We start from the raw sequence: 18,506 nt of genomic DNA, 5'->3' as shown, positions 1-18,506 counted from the left end.
TGCACTTCCCTCCTCACAACCTGCTCCTGTCCTATTATGGATCATGGGTCTGGGGGCATTGCTCATGTAGTTGAAATTCTACAGGGCTCAGTCCTGCCCTGTGCCTCTGACTAGTGCAGCTCTGTAGCATGTGCAGCATGAAGGAGAGCACAGCAAGGGTGTCCCAAAACAGCTGGCTGACTCACTTCACAGGAGTGAGTGTCACTCTCATTTGCCTTCCCCGTAATCAGTTACTAGAGATGACGCACGTAGCTCTGCACCAGTTATGATTTGGTTTCCTACATGCTGCTCCTTTACATTTTTAGGGCCCTCCCATCAGCTGGAAACAGTTGACATTTTGTATTTGATTCAGATCTAGCTGTTAGAGGAGACAAACTGTGTTCTCATTAGAACTTTACACCTGTTCTTCCTGTTTTGTCTAGCATAAGTCGTCATTCAGGCTGAAACTGTATGCTGAATCTCCATGCATGGAAGTGATAACACTAGACACTGCGCGATGTGTATATTATTTAGAGAAAAGAGCCTAAGCCTCGCAGTTTGGCATTCGACTTTGGATCCATTTCTAATCACAGTTGTGTTTTGCGTTATGGGGTGTTTTGCTGGAATTCTTTCAGGAAGTAATGGAAGAGGGGCATACTTACACTTCACTCAGCAAAGCATGGTCACTGGAGTTTGTGGAGAAGTGTTGTTCAAGGATAGATATGGTTCCAGTGAGAGCCACATGACCACAGCCACAAAACAGTGCTACCCCAGAAAAGCAGAGAATGGTTGCCACAAGTGAAGCATATGGAACTCCTCCCAGGCACTTAATGCAACATTCAAAGCAACCTAAGCAGAAAAGATGAAACAAAGGAAACATTATTAAGCACAACAGCAAATTATGAGGAGAACAACATTCACTTTTCATTTAGTACAACCGGTGGGAGCTGGCTCTAAATTAAAAAAAAATAATTTGGCAAAGTGATATGTGGAAAGCTAACAGATGATGCAAGACAACAACAATTCCTGCTCTAGAGCAATGACCTTCAGCTTTGTCTGTGTGAACTCAACACACACAAGTGGAAATGGGTTGAATGCTCATATCTTTGCAAGATCAAGAAGAGGTCACTGGTGAGTTAGCTCATCAACCGAAAAACAAAAATCCATTTGGCTAAGTGAGTCCTTCTGATCTGACTGCTTTCATATAATACAAATAGTTTTTAAATGCAGTGTAACAACAATATGAAGTGTCACTTACACTACTGCCATGCTCATTAAGCAAGTCAAGGAAGTGAAAGCATTTGGGAAAAGATGAAAATGTATTTTATACTTCTACTGAATGAAGGAGTTCTATACTCCAGAGTCTTCAAAATCCGGCTACTACACACTATGTCCAAGGACTGTGTTTTTAGGAAAGGTTAATATATGTCCTGAAAACAAAATTATATAAAGCTACTTTATGAACTAGTTTAGCTAGATAAAAGCCAATGGGGCTGAGAAGTGGCAAAACAGAGAATATTTGGAATAAGAATAGGTTTTAAAAGGACAATATAGATTTAAATAGAAAGTGGAAAAGTTCAAGTGGATGTTTGGCAAATAAACTGAGACTGAAGTTTCATTTTCAAAAGGAATAGTGAGTTCTAAACTGTACTATTCAGAAAGCATAGTGCATAGTTTTGTCTCCAATTTAACAGAAAAATCCTGGATGTACTGTGTCATCTGGATGAAGGCTACAGTTATACCACCACAGAATCAGAGACATTCTGATAAGGTAAACTCTGTTGCAACTGTTGGAGTCCTCCTGATGGCACTGCTTGAAAATCCATTTGCTTGCAGGACTGAGTAATGTGAATTGGAAACAAACAGAGCTGTAAGTGTGTTATAATGGTAATGGCAATCTATACCAATTCATTGCTTCAGGGTGATTGCATTACACTAATGATGAATGCTTAGCCAGTGTATGTGGCATACAATTGTGCAAAGTATAAACCATTAGGATACTGCTCAATGGAGCTACCAGTGTTGAATGTAACAGAAACAGCCTGTTTCTTCCAATATATGGTACAAAATGAATCATTAACCATTTAAAATTTATGGAGACAATTGGGTGGTGCATACATCATAACTTCTGTTTCAAACTCCAAGAAAAGATCAGCAGATCTAGGCCTAGTAAAGGAAGCAGGATTTTTTCTAACATCCTGATCTTCCAAGTAATGAATGAGTTTTGCAACAGGCTCGTCTAGGGGGCATTAGGAAGTAATGTGCGTACAACAGAAAACCCTCTCACCATTTTATCAATGTAAAACTCTTTGTTTTAACGATCTCTTACCAAATGCCCCTGTCATGCTTAAACAGCTATTGCTACTTAGAGGTCTTATGAAATGCCACTTCAGTAAATGCATACAAGATTTAATTATATGGAAGCCAGCTGGGGAAGCTTTTACAGTCAAGTTCACAGCTGGAATCCATTCAGTAAGGAACTCTCTTCATGCCTTGAATGCCACAAAATGAATACAGACAGCTTGATGTACTGCTCAGCCTGATGGGGTGGTGGGAAGGAAAGGAAGCATAAAGAAAGCTCAGTGGGAAGAAATATAACCACCATAGTACATATCATCACCGAGGTCCGAGGCTAAAGCAAACTTCAGAATGACAGATCTTGCAGGGCGATCACCAGTGATATGGCAAATTTGCAAATCAAGTTTAGAAGGAACAATATAATCACAAGTCCTTTCCATTGTTCAAACAGGATTCTTGGATGTTTAATTGGTTGGAGAACCCAGGCACTGCAGCCCCCTCATTTCATCACTCTGGCTCTGCATTAGTCTGATTTCTCCTCTTAACTTGTTGCTATTACATCATCATCTTTCTTGCTGGACAGTAGGATGTCTGGCCTCCTTCAGAGTCAACATCAAAGCTGCTCTGTGGGTCAAAAGGCCGAAGAATAACTTGGCAGAACCCTTAAATCCACACAGACCCACTGCTAAAGGTTACTCACAAATCTAGGTCATTCCAGTAGACTGGGCATTCCATGCTGTGCAGCCTAGTTTGCCATGCATTAATAAATACAGCAGACTTGGGGAGCAATCTCTTTTGATCACACATTCAGGCAGATCACACCATTTCATCAACAGCCCCTTATATTCAAACTGCCAGCAGTGGATGCCCCAAAGCTTTCAAATTCTTGTCTGTAGCAGACAACAGTGCCTCCTACAGCACTCTACTCCACAAGAGAAAAGGCAGCACCATCCTTCTGGTGGCCTTCACTGTGTCATGGGAAGATCACTGCCAAGATCGCACTTGATCAAGTCTGTAAAGCTACTGTGCTGTTTCGAGCTAGACATTAGACAAAACAGAGCACCAGCAACCACCAACCGTTTACCTCTAAGCCAGCTGGATAACTGGGATACATACTCTCTTTGGTCCTTGGGCAAACATACACTTCCAGCCCTAGCTTTAAACAAAACAAGAAAACACTGTCAATGGCGTATTTCCATGCTAGACGTGGCAGCGTATATGCCTGTACACAAGTGTTCAGTCAACAACTTTTATGATGGAGTTTATACACAGCTGTTCCTATCAAAGGGTATCAGCTTTGCAAAATATACACCACCTGTTTGAGGCATTAGACTGCCAGACCCCCCCAAAATCCTTATTTTAATATGACCCAATTAAAGAATGTTTGCAGTGTTGCCGTAAAATGTACTTTTTGGAGACCCTACACTCACATCAATGAAACCTGATAGTATGAGGCTTTTTTCTATTTTATTTTAGTTTTACACCCACAATTACCAAAATACAACCAGGAAAAGATTTTCAAAACCAGATACAGTAAAAGCTGTGTTTATCCAGCACTTTATCAGCCAGAAAGCTCCAATAACTGGCATTTCCAATATCTCCCAATACAAATCTTTAGTAACTGGGACTAGTATACTGCCCAGGAGGTTATGCAATTGCACATTCTGCACTCTGCTTTTATGCAAAAGAGGCAGAAGACAAGTAAGCAAGCTGATATCAGGGATTTATTCAAAAAAGCAGCTTCCAGGGTATGTCATAGGGTCATTACACATTCAGCCCAATCTCCTACACCTTCTACATCTACAATAATAATGGATGTTGATAACGATGACCCTGTACCATACACTATTTTCTACTTGATTCATTTTATTGTATTCTAATTCTTTGAAAATTGGTATTCCATTGGTAACTATAACTCTTAGTTAATTGGAATTTTTGAGTAACCCGCACCTCCCATTCCCCCAACATGCCGGATGACAAAGCTTTTACTGTACAACTATTAGTTCAGACAAAATTAAGGATTTTTTCTTACCAAACTTTCTAGGCTAGTACTGGAGTATGTCCATTAAATATGGAGGTCCAAAACGTCAGCTGGTCTACTGAGCTATGTCAGGTTACAGCAGCTGAGAATCTGGCCTGGAGAATTTGATCTTTCTAGATGCAGTTTGCTTTGTGCTCTGCTATATTTCTGAATCAGTAGGCAGTGAGTTACCATACAACTGAAAAGCAGTGGCAAATTTGTAAATAAATATGAAATAAGAAGACTAAGTTAATAACACATTCTGCTGCTGAAGCTGCATATCCTGTAAACAAAGTTGTAGTATTTAGTATGGTTTGGAAAGTTTATTAAAAACATGTTAATAAAAAATCTGTTTGGCACAAATTCTGCTCTGTCTTTACTTTGCACACAGATAATACCATACAATTTTTAGCACTCCAGCACTTCAGCAGTGTAAAACAGTTTAAATATAAACCAGGCATTAAAAATACACATCAATGTATCTGGCTTTCAATGGCCATTTTGTCTAAAACATCACTAGAATCTTTTGTTCAGCTCAGCAGAATAAAAACATTTTTTGTCCTCAGGCTTGTGAGCAGAAGTTGCCATGGAGGCAGGTTAATAACAACCCAGTGATTTGCCCAGAGCTGCTTGTGATCCTGGCTACAGATTTAACGCACTCAGAAGGAGGCCGGCTAAAACAAGGACTGAGATTATTCTCTAGGGAATGAATGCTATTACACACACACACACCCCTCACCCTGAATATTTCTTACTAAAGGAAAAAAAACAATTAGAGGAGAAAGAACAGGAACCAACTATTCTCTTGTAGTCTCTTGGAAACTATCAGTCATAGGAAACTGGTAAAAGATGAACCTATACTTAAAAAGTCAGCAATGATACTGGTTGTTCATATAATAATTCTTTGAGCTGTGATGAACATATCCATAAATAGCTAGGAGAGGAGACTATATACAGACCACTGAATATGTACAGGACTTTAGTCACACAATTCCCATTAATACTACGGCAGTTGTGTGGCCAAATCTCTTTCAGCCCTGTGAAGGTGTACTCGATTTAAATCCAGAAAAGCAAGGAAATGCAGAATTAATGGGGAGGGACTTTCAGACAGCAACTCTCAGTCTGTAACACACCTGCTGAGGTAAGGTTGGGGCAAGATTACACATTCTCTAATAGGGGCAATGCGGCCTGCCGTATTGTGGACACAAAGGGGTGAGTTGACGACACACTGCGCTTACCCTTGTCCTTAGGATCTTGAGCTCTCAAATTTCAGGGTTTTGATGAGTAAGACAGACATTGACTACTCAGAGTCAGACAGAGACCCAAGTGATGTGGGCAGGGTAATATCTGCTGGCCTGCTCCTTTGCCAGCCAACATCTCACCTGCAGGAAAGCAGTGCTTGTCTTCTGAAGTTCAAACTTCCTTCCAGGCTATTCTAATGCCCCAGCATAACTCAAGCATAAAGAAGTGATAGCATAGCATATAAGCATAAAGAAGGAAACAAAAACCCAGGAATGGCGAACAATTAGAAACAGGGATGGAAAACTCTAAATTTCAGGGAACAATCAGTCAGGGAACCAATCTGCTGCCCTCTCTTACCATTTTCTCTAAATCCTGTTACTTTCCACAGTTTTTCCTCCCTTTGCTCACCTCATTCCTTCCCTCCATGTAGCTCTGCCCAGCTCTCCTGGGTAATAAACTCATGAAGTTTCGCTTCCATGGGTGCCCCTGCACAGGCAACAGAGTTTGGGATATCTACTGTGCTGAACACTGGGTTAAAAGGCAGACACTTAGCTACTTTTTCAACAAAACAGGGTGGGAAGAATCTGGGGGAGGGGGGAATTTGAGGTGGGGATGTCACATTTTAAATTGTTACCCTATGTACAATAACGTGAGAGAGTCTGTTCATTACAGTGGAGTTACTCCCAATTCACATACCAATCTGGGAAGACAATCAGGCTATTCACATTTTTCTCTTATTTCCCTGGTATCTAGGTATCATCTGCTTTGACTAATGCCCCAGCATGAAAAATGCCAGCTGTGTCTCAGTCACTAAGGACCTTACCTTCACCAACACAGATTCTGTAGTCTAGTGAAGTGCCAATTTAACTTTTCACTATATGGCATGGTTTTGCAAATCTCTACCATACAGGCTTTATTTACTCTGTGAAATGCATTTTATACCCCAAAGTATGCAAGATAACAGGGGGGAGGGAGCTGCATGTACTGGTGCCTTATCATAGACAAAATGAAATGTACTCAACTCCTCTCCCAGCCATAAACATCCAGTGACCACCTGCATTTGATGTGATATTATCAGCAAAGCACATGTTGGAACATCACCTAAAGCAGGAGTCAATGATCTGTGGCAACATGGGGGATTGCAAGGGAAAATCTTTAACACCACAACGATACATCGAAAGTGTGTGTTGAATGTTTCTCCTATGACCATTTCTATTTGGGACAATCAGCACTTAGCCCTAGAATAGTAGTTTTTAAAAATTATTTGTAAGCCTCTGTTAAGGCCTATGCTCTGTTCTTACCTTGTCCCACTAAATTTCAATTTTGCAAACAAAATTATAAAAAACTTAACTCAATACACTAAGCCAAAATCCTTGCTTAGGTACTAGAGCAAGGAGTGCAACTGAACTGCAGAAAAATAGGCTGAGCTAATGGTGAACTCAAATGTCGTTATTCATATGATTTAATACGTAGCATGTGCATAAATCTTTGCCGGACTTGGACCTATAATACTGCATGTTATAAGCAGAGGAGCTTAGGCCCCTTTGTATTTTGAAAGAGCACTGCCTGTGCATACCATTATAAACTATCTAAGAGGCCTGGTGCACTAAGCATTAACCTTCTGCTGCAGGTACTACGTATTTCATATCAATATTTTCCATTACACATATGCTTATAAAAAGCTGCTATTGCAGCCTAACTGCTACTTTTCAAGCTTAAAAAGGAACCAACTCACAATAAGGACTAACTACTTTGGAGAACCAACATGGTTTAGTTCAGTGGTGTCCAACCTTCTCAGCCAGAGTGTGTCAGACATATTATTTCAAGAAGATCAAGGAGTCACAACAATACTTTGGGGAAGATTCTGCCCTGGCAGAGGATGTGTGTGAAAATCTATGAATATATAGTGAAGACAGAAATGCACATTCTTCCAAATTAAATCAGTTTGATGCAGTTCCAGTTCTGTGAAATGGTCCTTCAGTTTATAGGTATTCAGAAGATGGCCTCTTTTAAGGCAATATGGTCAATAAAATATGAAACATTGATTCCATGTTTGTTACATGCATCAGTTCTAGGCTGCTAATGATACATAACACCAAGCATTCAACTACTGGTTTCATAGCAGCAGCCATGTTAGTCTGTATCCGCAAAAAGAACAGAAGTCCTTGTGAATTACTGAGAGACATGAGACAATAGGCCAAGAGCAGTTGTTCTCTTGTTCCAGTTTGGTCAGCCTGAGATGAAGGTCCAACAACTTCATTTCTTGTCAACAGAAGAGACAGGAACTCTTTCCAGCCCATGAGACAATGCACTTCAAAGCAAGGCACTTCTGAACCACCTCTGAAGAGGAGAAAGTTGGTCAACTTGTGCTTTAAGAGATCATTTGCTTTGAACAGTCTTAACTGGGTCCATAATAATGGATCTTTTCCCATTCATTTCTCTCACTATCAGTTATGTCTGAAAAATACAACCTCCTATTAATCATTGCATCACTACAGTATTTTAAAAGAACTTCCTTGATAAAAGTAGTCTGAGCTCTGTTGATATAAACTTTGTCAGTAATTCCTCCTGCAGATTTGTTCCAGTACTTTGCAGCACACATTTCTTACAAGGACTCTTGTATGTGGAGGTGTTAATCTATATGCAGAATGCATTAATCTGAAATCACTCCACTGGCAAAAGTTAGTCTCAGTCCAACTCCACACGAGGCCGCACATGAACAGCATACACAAAACACAGGATATGCAATCAGTCTGCCATTTCATATTTTTTATTAAAATAGTCCCTCTTTCTATTCTCTCCCCTCACCCTCATCCCCACCCACCCCCTCATGCACACCAGTCATCTCTCAATTTTAGAGCATGCTGGCTTGGCTGACTTATCTACACAACTCTGAGCCAAAAGGTGTAACAAATTAGACACCAGGCCAGACTTACAAACGTATTTAGGCATTTAAAGAGGTAGACAGAAGCCCAGTGAGATTTACAAATGTGATCATGTGAGCTAGCACCTACCTCCCACTGACTGCTTAGGAGCCTTTGTAAATTTTACCCTGCATGAACTAGAGTTTCCTGGGTTTTCTCGTGAAAAAAAAAAGAGAACAACTATTTTTAACAATGTTTGTATTTTAATCAAAGATTAATATCTTACCTGTAAAATCTGATTTTTGAATCTTAGATTCCCCCAGTCTGGAAGTGATAACTCACCTCACAATGCATCAATGCCAGCAGTATCCAATAGTAGAATAAGACTTTATCACACTGGATCTCAACCACAGCTACCAACTGCTTCTCCAGTTGACGCTTCCTTAGCTACAAGGAAGTAAACAAAAACAGATTCTCTCTCCCCAGTAAGACTCCTACTTAAATATAATTTAAAAAAAAAAAAAAAAAGGGAGGAGAGAGATTTTCAGACCAGTGGATCTGAGATTCAGAAGCCAAATTCAGCCTTTCAGTACCAATCTGGAACTAAGAGGTCTTTAGAGAAATAGCTTACCTAAATACAGAGTAAGAGGAAAAAAACTCACCACTATAAAGACCTTTGGCCCATCATAGCACCAACAAAAGGTGAGGGTGTGTGCATAGGTAGATGCTTTGCAAATTCCCCCCTGCTCATGAGACAGCCTGCATCCTTATGGAATTATCAAATCTTGATGGGAGGGTGCACCTTCTCATGCCTTTATGCCTATCTAAAGTAGGCCCAAAAACCCATAATATTTTTAGGAAGAAATCTAGGAAAAGAAAAATCATCATAAAACAAACAAAAACCCAATTCATCTGGAAGAATTTCCACAAGAATGTTCATTTTAAAACAAGGGTGCCAAGCTTTAAACAAAGAGTTTTAAAGAAAGATGGACAATAAAGTAGCATTTAATTGATTAATTAAAGATCCAAGGGGGCAGATAGTTGCTTATATGGAGATCTAGAGAAAGCAGCAAAATATTAAAGGGAAACAAAGTTTGCTCTCCTACCGCCACCTATTACCGACACTGAAAGAGGAGATAAGGAAGGTTGCCCTAGGAAGAAAGTTTACATGTTAGTAGAGTTGGGAGTGTTTTCCAATACACTATTCAGTGCAATCCAAAACAGGAGATTCCTGTACCAGCTCTGAAATGAAAAACATCCATTGTTCTGTTCATGTTCCTCTTTCAAGGGAAGGAGCATTTCATAATCATTGGCACAGAGATTGGTATCCTTGTTCCAGCCTTGTTCAGTGTAGTTGGTCTGTTACTATTCTCAGTTTTCTACTGCATAGCACAGCTGGAGAGATTCAGGTTTCTTTACATCAGAGTAATCCGAAACCGAGTTTCCCACATTAAAATGTCATTTTCAGCCTCTGGTTTGTTCAGGTTACGCCTAGGACCTCTTGCACCTTCAAATCTTCGTTGACAAGTCCCAGAAATGTCCTAGCACTCCCAAGCTAAAAGTTTATGTCTGTATTTTAGCAAGCCTCCTAATTCTCCCAGTGTACGTGGACAGACCTTAGCTTCTGGATGGCACTGATCATTGGTTCTTGAAGAGGATTTCCTTCAATGATATAGGCTGACAGCTACCACTGTAATAAGGATTTTGCACTCAGGTAGTTGAGTAAAGATTTACAGAATCTTTTGGCTACTTCTTCTAAAGTATAGAGACAAATGACCAGGTGATGCATAAGCTTGTAAAAGATGGCTAAGATAAGCATTGAACTTGTGAATCATGATCTTTGCCTCTGATATTCTTCAACATTTGATCTGAAAAAATCTCTCTCTGATGGAAATAAGGGCTTCTTAAAATGTAGCACCAGTATATAAAACAGATTGATCACATTTGTACTGAATGCTGGGTTTGTGACAAAGAAAAGGAGCTTTAGTAGCCACATTATCTGTAGAACACATCAGAGATCACCACATCTCAGAGACTTTGCAATCACAAAAACAAATGTCTTGAGCCACTTTAGATCTAGAACTAGACAGAACTTGCCCACTTTCTGGTGCTATAAGCACTACGGATAAATCTGTGAAGTCTGGCTAAACCATTAATGGTCCAAAATGGTTTTAAAATGATTCCATACATAGTATTATCACTTTGAGCATAACTAGAAGATTTCTGTATGTATTTAGCCATTGGTTCCCCTTTGGGACTTTGGACAATAGTCCACATCAGATATTCTTATATATACCTTGCCATTCCGAATCCGTTCTCTCCGAATCTGGGTAGCAGGCTCACAACCAGCAAGAAAAAGGTCAGTCGGGTGACTCTAAGACTCAGGCATTAGCTGAAGTGAAGATCTGAAAAGGTACCTCAGAATATTGCCAGCCCATTGCATTTTAAATTCTCTTTGGGAGGTTATGCAACAGTACTGTTTCGACTTGCAGGGAATATAATGAAGAGCCATTAACAATGCAAAGTAGTATTACCAGTACCAAGCTCTCCCTCTACCCTCCATAGCTGAGCAGAATAGGCCTGATCAACCAAATAATACATGACTAATTAAGCAATATTTTTGAATATACAATTTGACAATAAAAATATTCATCCATTTCTAGCATACAGACTAAGCCTACCATAGAAAAAGCATTTTAAGGTCCAAAGAACCAGGTCATTAGGTTATATAAGGGAAGGGGCTAAGTGGAGAACTTGGTGAATGTTCTCCAAATGTAGCGCTCAAGTCTCTGAACCGGATTAAACAGATCAGCTTCATCCAGGGAAGATGCTGGTTGGGCAAAACAACCTTGCATGTTGCTTGACCTGAGACACTTCAAAGGGAATTTTCAAAAAGTGATGAGTGCTCACCCTCTGAAAAAAGGGCCTCCATTTTAGTGACTCAAGTTGTGCACCCAAAATCTGACACATGCAGAATCACTAATCACTTTGGAAAATCTTGGCCTTAGTCTTTCTTTAAAGCATCACACACACACGCTGCTAGAATATGAGCTATTAGGTGAAACAGTGTTCAAAGCAGCACTTGATAGGAGACCCACTGCATTGTGCATTGCTCTCTTTGGACATGGAAGCCAACTGATGGTTTATAAATTATATCATCATCAGTTTGACTGGGTTTGCATACACAGCAATACTATTCTGCCTTGGCAGTGGACAGTTTTGAAATGATTGCTGGCAATACAGTTAACAGAAAGACATCTATAATTGCAAGCTACTGCCTTTCCAACACTAACAGATTAAAATTAAAGTTTATTTCAAGCGATCATGAGAAAAATCAGACTCCTAAGAAACACAGAAAAACATTTTAAAAAAAGGTTACAGCTACTGCAAATCATGTGCTACTGTATTTCAACTCTCCATTTAGGTTTCACCCCAACCCTTTATTTACCTTGAATCCCCAAAGGACTAATATTGCCTCTCAATGCTGGCACAAGATGGTACTGGTGTGGCCTTGAACTCCTGTACATCCAGTGGTACCTGCCAATTTCCATTTCTGGTCTGGTGATCACTGCCAATTTTAGGTGGTAAAATGTCAGTGTCTCCAGCAAAAAAAAAAAATTGTTCAATACTTTTATTCATTTAATTTTAAAATTAAGTGGAGAGTCCAGAAAAATATGCTGAGGTTTAATAACTGAAATATAACTTATTTGTACCAACCGACAGGAGGAAAATCAACAGGATATGCTGTTAAAGTTATGAGCTAAAGACCATTACTAACACAAGAAATGTTTAAAACTCCTCTAGGTTCTTGAATGAACATAAATACACATTAAAACATTCTAGTCTGTTGTGGTCTCTGATCATCAAAACTCACTTACCCCACACCAACCCCCTTCTCTTTTCTGGCAAGCAGTCCCTCCTCTAAGAGATAGGGCAGAAAGGGAAACAGAATTGTGGGAAACCAAATATCTATTTTTAAAGTACCCTAAACCCAACAGAGTTAGATAATTGCCACCAGATGTAGAGAGACTCAAACACAAATTTGTCCAGTGACGCAAAGTTAACTTCTTAAAACAAAATAGATGAGAAAAGCTGCTCTCACACTGGCGCAAATTTTGACCGGCTCTATTGATTTCAGCAGAGTTACTCCAGTTTTACAATGTACGTGCAAGGAGAATTCAACTCATTGTTCTCTCCTCTCACCCAGACCTTTCTTAATTGTTGATAAATTTCAGTAGCGTCAGTCATTTCCAGTCATATGAGAGTACTTCAAAGCTTTACTGCTCCTGAGCATCATAGAAAGAGGCTATTGGCAAAACAACATTAAACTTCTTTTGGACTGACGTTTTTTTTAACCTTGCCTTGGTTACGAATTGCCAGGCTGTCAATGCAAGATGGATCATTTTTTAAAATATATTGGAAGTTCCACTCTGTAGTAGCTACATGAACAAGTAACAGTCATCTTTGTCCAAAATAAATCTTATTTAGAAGCATTTCAGCAGGTGGATGAGATCTAGTTTAGGACATTACAAACCATTACTTTCCAAGTAGGTCAGAGAAGCAGGTTACTAGAAAGATAAGGTACCACAAATTTCTAGTCTAAAAACAGAAGTATATGGTGTGATTCTCCTCTCACACTGTTTTTATACAGGTGTAGCGCCACTAACTTCAGTACAGTTACATGAGTGTAAATCAGGAGTGAGAGGAGAATCTGGTCCTACGAGTCCAGTCATCTGTATCTAGGAGGATGGAAACAAGAAATTATATACATATTGTATTAATGAATAATCTGTTGGTAATATTACTACCTGCTGCAAAAGAAAAAAAAAAAAAAAAAGAGTCCTTGGGATCAATACCAAGTTAACTGGTAGATTCTTTAATGAATGCTTAGTAGTTTATTTCCTCTTGATCATTTCCTTCTCTTTGTAATTTGTGCCAACAGCTTTATATATAGCCCATATTTTTCATGAAAGATGTTATTCTGTTTCACATATTTTATTATTCTACTTGGGGAAACCTTCCCCGTTCCCCATCCTAAAAATACAACAACAAAAAAAACACAGAAGTTTGACAGCCTACATATTCAATTACTTTTCAAATGTTTTCTAGGGCATCTTCCTAAAATGATTACGTATCCAAAGGCAATGTCTCCTGCAATGACTTCCTCTTGTCCTGCTGCTCATTCAGCAACTATCCTGTTTATGAGATCACAACAGATGCCATAGTAACTGAATGCAGTATCAAAAAGAGAATGATGGCAGAATGCACTTGCTGATACTGCATAGTACTATTCATTGTCTCTCATATACTTGCCTTCCTCAAACATGCAATGTTCAGTTATTATTGTTTGCCATCTCCAATGTACATAAACCCACTAGTTTGTTTTTTTTTAAATAAAAGATTACTAACTGCTTTTTGGAGAAGAAAATGATATAAAATTAGAATGCAGTTTAAGAGGAAGCATTTTTCATCACAAAGGAGAACTTACATTCAAATACATACTCTAACACATTTAAGATGCCAGAATACTAAAATAATTCTAATATAAACTAATGCAAATAAAAAATAAATGGAAAGGCTTTTATCTTGTCAGACATGAGGTCAGTTCTGGAGTTCCCTTATTCTACCATAGATGCCAGTTGGATCATTAGTTCTTGCTGGAGAAACACTGAATCCTAAAATCATGAGCTGGTAGGTAAGTATAAGGACTGACTTTTAAACATCCTCTTATTTATTTTTAATAGCAATGGTCAAAACTTTCCCTTTATTTTATTTTTTAATGAAAAGGCATTTTGGAAACTAAAATTTTCATGCAAATTTTGAAACTTTTTGGTTTTATGACAAAGCCTAAGAATTTGTAACTGAAATATTTCTAAATTTCTAGGAGAAATTCCAAAAATTGTTATTTCCTTTCATCGAAAGTATTTTCATAAGAAATCCCACAGACTTTAGTATGAGCAATGACGGCCTCCGTGAAGTATGGCAGAACTAGGCCTTTACTAAATCATGAACAAAACATGGAGAGTTTATTAAATAGCACTGAATATTTATTTCAAAAGTATTTCAGTTCACTTTTAAGGGAGAAAATTATAATTCGGTGGAAGTTGCACTTTTAGGATTACTTTAGGCTACTGTTTAGGTACAATGGTCAGCTATAGCTGGATATCCTTTTTCGAATGTGTATGTCATTTCTGAACATTTATTTACAAAGTTTATGTATGATGTCACACAAATAATAGCTACAGGTGCTCTAATTTACAATTCACACAACTATATACATCTATGGTAGTTACTGGGGTCAAAATCTCCATTTCTTTGTTGTTTATACATCAATTAAAGAACCATCTGTGGTCTTCTAATAAAAATGTGTGTGGGAGATGGGGTAGATGTGAGGAGGGAGGGTTAAAATGGGCCAAGTTGTCTTGATATGGAGTAATTAATCACAGAAAATTTATCTCTGATTGTTATTTCCTAAAGGAGACTATGAAGAGTCTCCTCAAGGGAAGTGGTGAAAACTCCACTCAACAATTAGCCGGTAACTATAACATTGGGAGCAAGATTAGCCAGGTAACGGAAGGATTAAGGATTAGTGTAGATGACACAGTTGGTCCTTATTGACCTTTACTTTGATTCCACGACAATGCTCTATATGGTGCCATATCGAGCCTATTGTGCATGTACAGTGCAATCTGGAAATCTTCTGGTTTTACCATATTCTGTGCCACATATGTCTAAGTCTCCCTTCATATGATCATTTGGGCAAACTACTGGGGATACACTCTTTTTAAGATATTCACTTTTTAGTTAGAAACCAAATCCTAATAATTAAAAACCTGAATCACTAGATTTGACACATTGTTATCCTTATCATATGTAATGGCCAAGATTTTCTAGGCTAGACTCCAAAACATTTCACTTCTAGATTTATAGTCAGGCACTTCTATTTAACTGGCATTGTATTCAGGAGGGATGAGCACCAACAAATGCCACTGAAGTCAAAGGGAACTTGGGCAGCACAGCACCTTTGAAATATGGATTTAGGAGCCTAACAATTGATTTAGGATGCCTAGCTTTGAAAACTTTGGCTAATAAGTATAATTTGTATAAGAAGAAGACGGGTTATTGTGTTATTAAAACAATCTCTTCTTTGATGGGCCTCTGCACATTCCCACTTGTGGTGCCTTGATCCCACACATGGGTATATACAGAGGCTCATCTTGAAGAACTGAAATTACAGGTAAGTAATCACTTCAACTGGCCTCAGCATATTCCCATGTGTGGGATCAAGGTACCTGAGCCACAATCTTCATATCCATCAAATCACCAAATCCCTAATGTTTATACACACAAGGGCTTCCCTCAAAATGAAATTAACGTCTAACATTAAGAAGTCAATTATACTTATTGTATGCAGTAGTATAGCGGGTGTCAGTCCCAGGATATTAGAAGACAAGGGTGGGTGAGGTGATATCTGTTATTGAACCAACTTCTGTTGGTGAGAGAGACACGATTTCAAGCTTATACAGCTCTGTAACAGTACGGATTGGCTTTGTGTTAACACACCATAAATACTGAACAAGAAAAGACCCTAACCATTCATCTCCATTTATTGGATAAACAGAAGTTGGTAGAATAAGAGATACTACCTCTTCCACCTTCTCTCTCCAATGATACTTATTTGTTTTGGTTTTAAACTACACACTGTTTGCAAATTCACATTTTTTTAAAAGTTGGTATAAAAAAGTTATAAAATTGACACGTAATTGTATTGTTTAGACTAATACATAATCATGAACAACAACACTTTGAAATCTCTCACCGCAATTCCTAATTATGAACTCCATTTTCACTAATTAAGTGCTCCCTTCTAGCCTACAATCAAAATGAATTTCCAGCAATACAAAAACAATAAAAACAATAATACAATAAAATACAATAAAACTCTCTCAGTAGTTGCTTTTCTACCAGACCTTCATGCCTAATTTATTATGGTCATTCACAGTAATTTTTTGGCACTTTTACAACTTAAGAGCAATATTTTTCTTTGTTGCTTGAAAAAAGCAAACTTCTTGTCTCTCTCAATATGTATCTGGATGTATTTCCTCCACTGCTGATGCAAAACGGCATTTCATTTTGCCCATTTATTCTAGCTCAGTGAATCTGACTACCCAGTTCTCACATTTTGATTTACTTTAATGCCTGCAAGATAAACTCTGTCATTTGTAATAATTTATAAACCCTCATCTTTAAGTTCATCCAGTCTGTTCTGTAGCTCTGTAAAATATCTGCTCTACATTTACATGAGCCCTGCTCATGGTGTTTCTCTCTGATAAGAGCTGCTGATATGCTGACTAAGCAATATTTATGTCCTATCTCTGTGAACAAAAATGTTATTCAGTTTCCAATTAAAAATATCAGGGCAGCAGTAATTCTTGTCTAGCTTGAGAGAAACAGCTGTGTGAAGGACATTGCAAATCCAACAGCTGGACTATGGATCATTGCCTGAAGGAGGGATACTTTTATGATTTAATATGAAGCCTGAATTAATTTACTTGCAATTTTAGAATGTATTTGTAATGTAAGAAAGATGTAATTTGTACAGTCGTTCCCAAAGCACTAAATATTTTTAAACCCTTTGGGTAGATCCTCAGCTGGTGTAAATTGTTGTAGCTGCACTAAAGTCAATGGAACTGTTGCTGTTACACCAGCTAACCATCTTCTCCTTTGTCTTTACCATAGTTTGAGGGAACATGTGAACTGCACATATGCTGTATCAATATTCAGTTGCATACATGTGTAGATACTGCAAGTAAACTACACCTTCACTTGTTGTCCTACACAGTTATGTAATGTTATTGCGCAATGTTTTCTACAGAGGCGGGGTGGCTGAAGTATACTATATGCTATACCACCCTTTCTTACCTCACTGAGGTGCTGATTCTACACAAGTTAAAGTTAATAAATGTTTGTATTGCTATTGTTTTTGTAAATGCACTTTGAGATCCTTTGATTTAAAAATCCATAGAAATTTAGACCATTAATAGTGAAAAGAGAAGTTATATACACTTCAAATTAAACATGTTTGTTTTCCCCACAGTTTGTGTGTATGCACATGAACTTGGATATCTAAATGGAGATGAATGGCAGGATCTTCTCTCATTCAATATTTATGGTGTGTTAGCACAATCACAGTTCCTATTGTTAAAGAGCAATAAGGAATAAAAACAAACCCCATGACCTCTGGCATATTTTATTTCATTTAAGTTGGCAATTTATTTCTGAAACTAAGGTTTTGTAAAAAAAAATTGTGATACTTGAAAAGAAAATATTGAAGGGTATTCACATGCTCAAACGATCTCAGAATCTAATAGCTCCAGTTTTCGGCACTGGAGTAAATGGCCAGATATTCCAAAAGGCTCAGTTCCTATTTAGGCACCTAAATGAAATGGCAAGATTTTCAAGAGTACCCAGCATGTTCTCAGTACAGTTGCTAACTTTCACGCAGTAGATAAGCATCCGACTTTCACAGTAAACCAAAAATCAAGCTAATCCCATTTCAAAACAAGGCCAAAACAGACCAATCCCTAAGAACCTCAACACTTTATGTGACTAGATCCCCTCCCCCGGCAGCCTGGGACTGTGATGGGCCCACTGTGCGCTGCCCACTGTGCGTCCCTGACTCTCTCCCCGCTTGCCCTTGCTCGTCCGCCTTCTCTCCCCTGCCCCCCACACACACTTGCCCCTGCTTGCCGGGAGCCAACAAAAAAACGAAGCAACAAGCCAAACAAGCAACTCTCCAGCCATTTAAGCTTGAAACAAGCTCAATTTCTGCGGTTTTTTTCATGGGTTTGGTATGTCTGGTTCTCAGTGTGAGCTACCAGGTGCTGGGCTCTTATGAAAATCCTGCCTCTTTATTTAGGTTCCTAAATAGTGGCCGAGCCTTTCTGACAATCCGGCCCCAAAATCTCAAAACAAAAAACTCAATGCCCTTCCTCACTGACTACTTGTTGAAAGGAATAGACAAGTTGATCTGAGATGAGACAACCAATTCTACTCTTCACATTTTATTGCCATGTATAGTATACGATTTGCATTTATGAAAG

The 18,506-nt window shown here is 38.6% G+C and overlaps 1 protein-coding gene across 5 annotated transcripts in view; it reads right to left on the bottom strand.

Moving 5' to 3' along the window:
* GPM6B (glycoprotein M6B) overlaps nt 1-18,506 on the bottom strand; it is a 149,430-nt gene that overhangs the window by 15,692 nt on the left and 115,232 nt on the right. For 3 of the 5 annotated variants that reach the window (XM_032795927.2, XM_032795929.2, XM_032795926.2), the window contains exon 2: nt 642-828. In XM_032795927.2, the coding sequence (XP_032651818.1) occupies nt 642-828 (187 nt within the window). Of the gene's footprint in view, nt 1-641; nt 829-11,851; nt 11,972-18,506 lie in introns of all 5 variants that reach the window. The other 2 variants (XM_032795925.2, XM_032795924.2) reach the window with 1 other exon arrangement.

Source organism: Chelonoidis abingdonii, chromosome 1, assembly GCF_003597395.2.
Source record: "Chelonoidis abingdonii isolate Lonesome George chromosome 1, CheloAbing_2.0, whole genome shotgun sequence".
In the NCBI taxonomy this organism is placed as follows: domain Eukaryota; kingdom Metazoa; phylum Chordata; order Testudines; family Testudinidae; genus Chelonoidis; species Chelonoidis abingdonii.
Note: the sequence above shows the minus strand (reverse complement) of the source record. Positions and strands in the feature narration are given on the sequence as shown.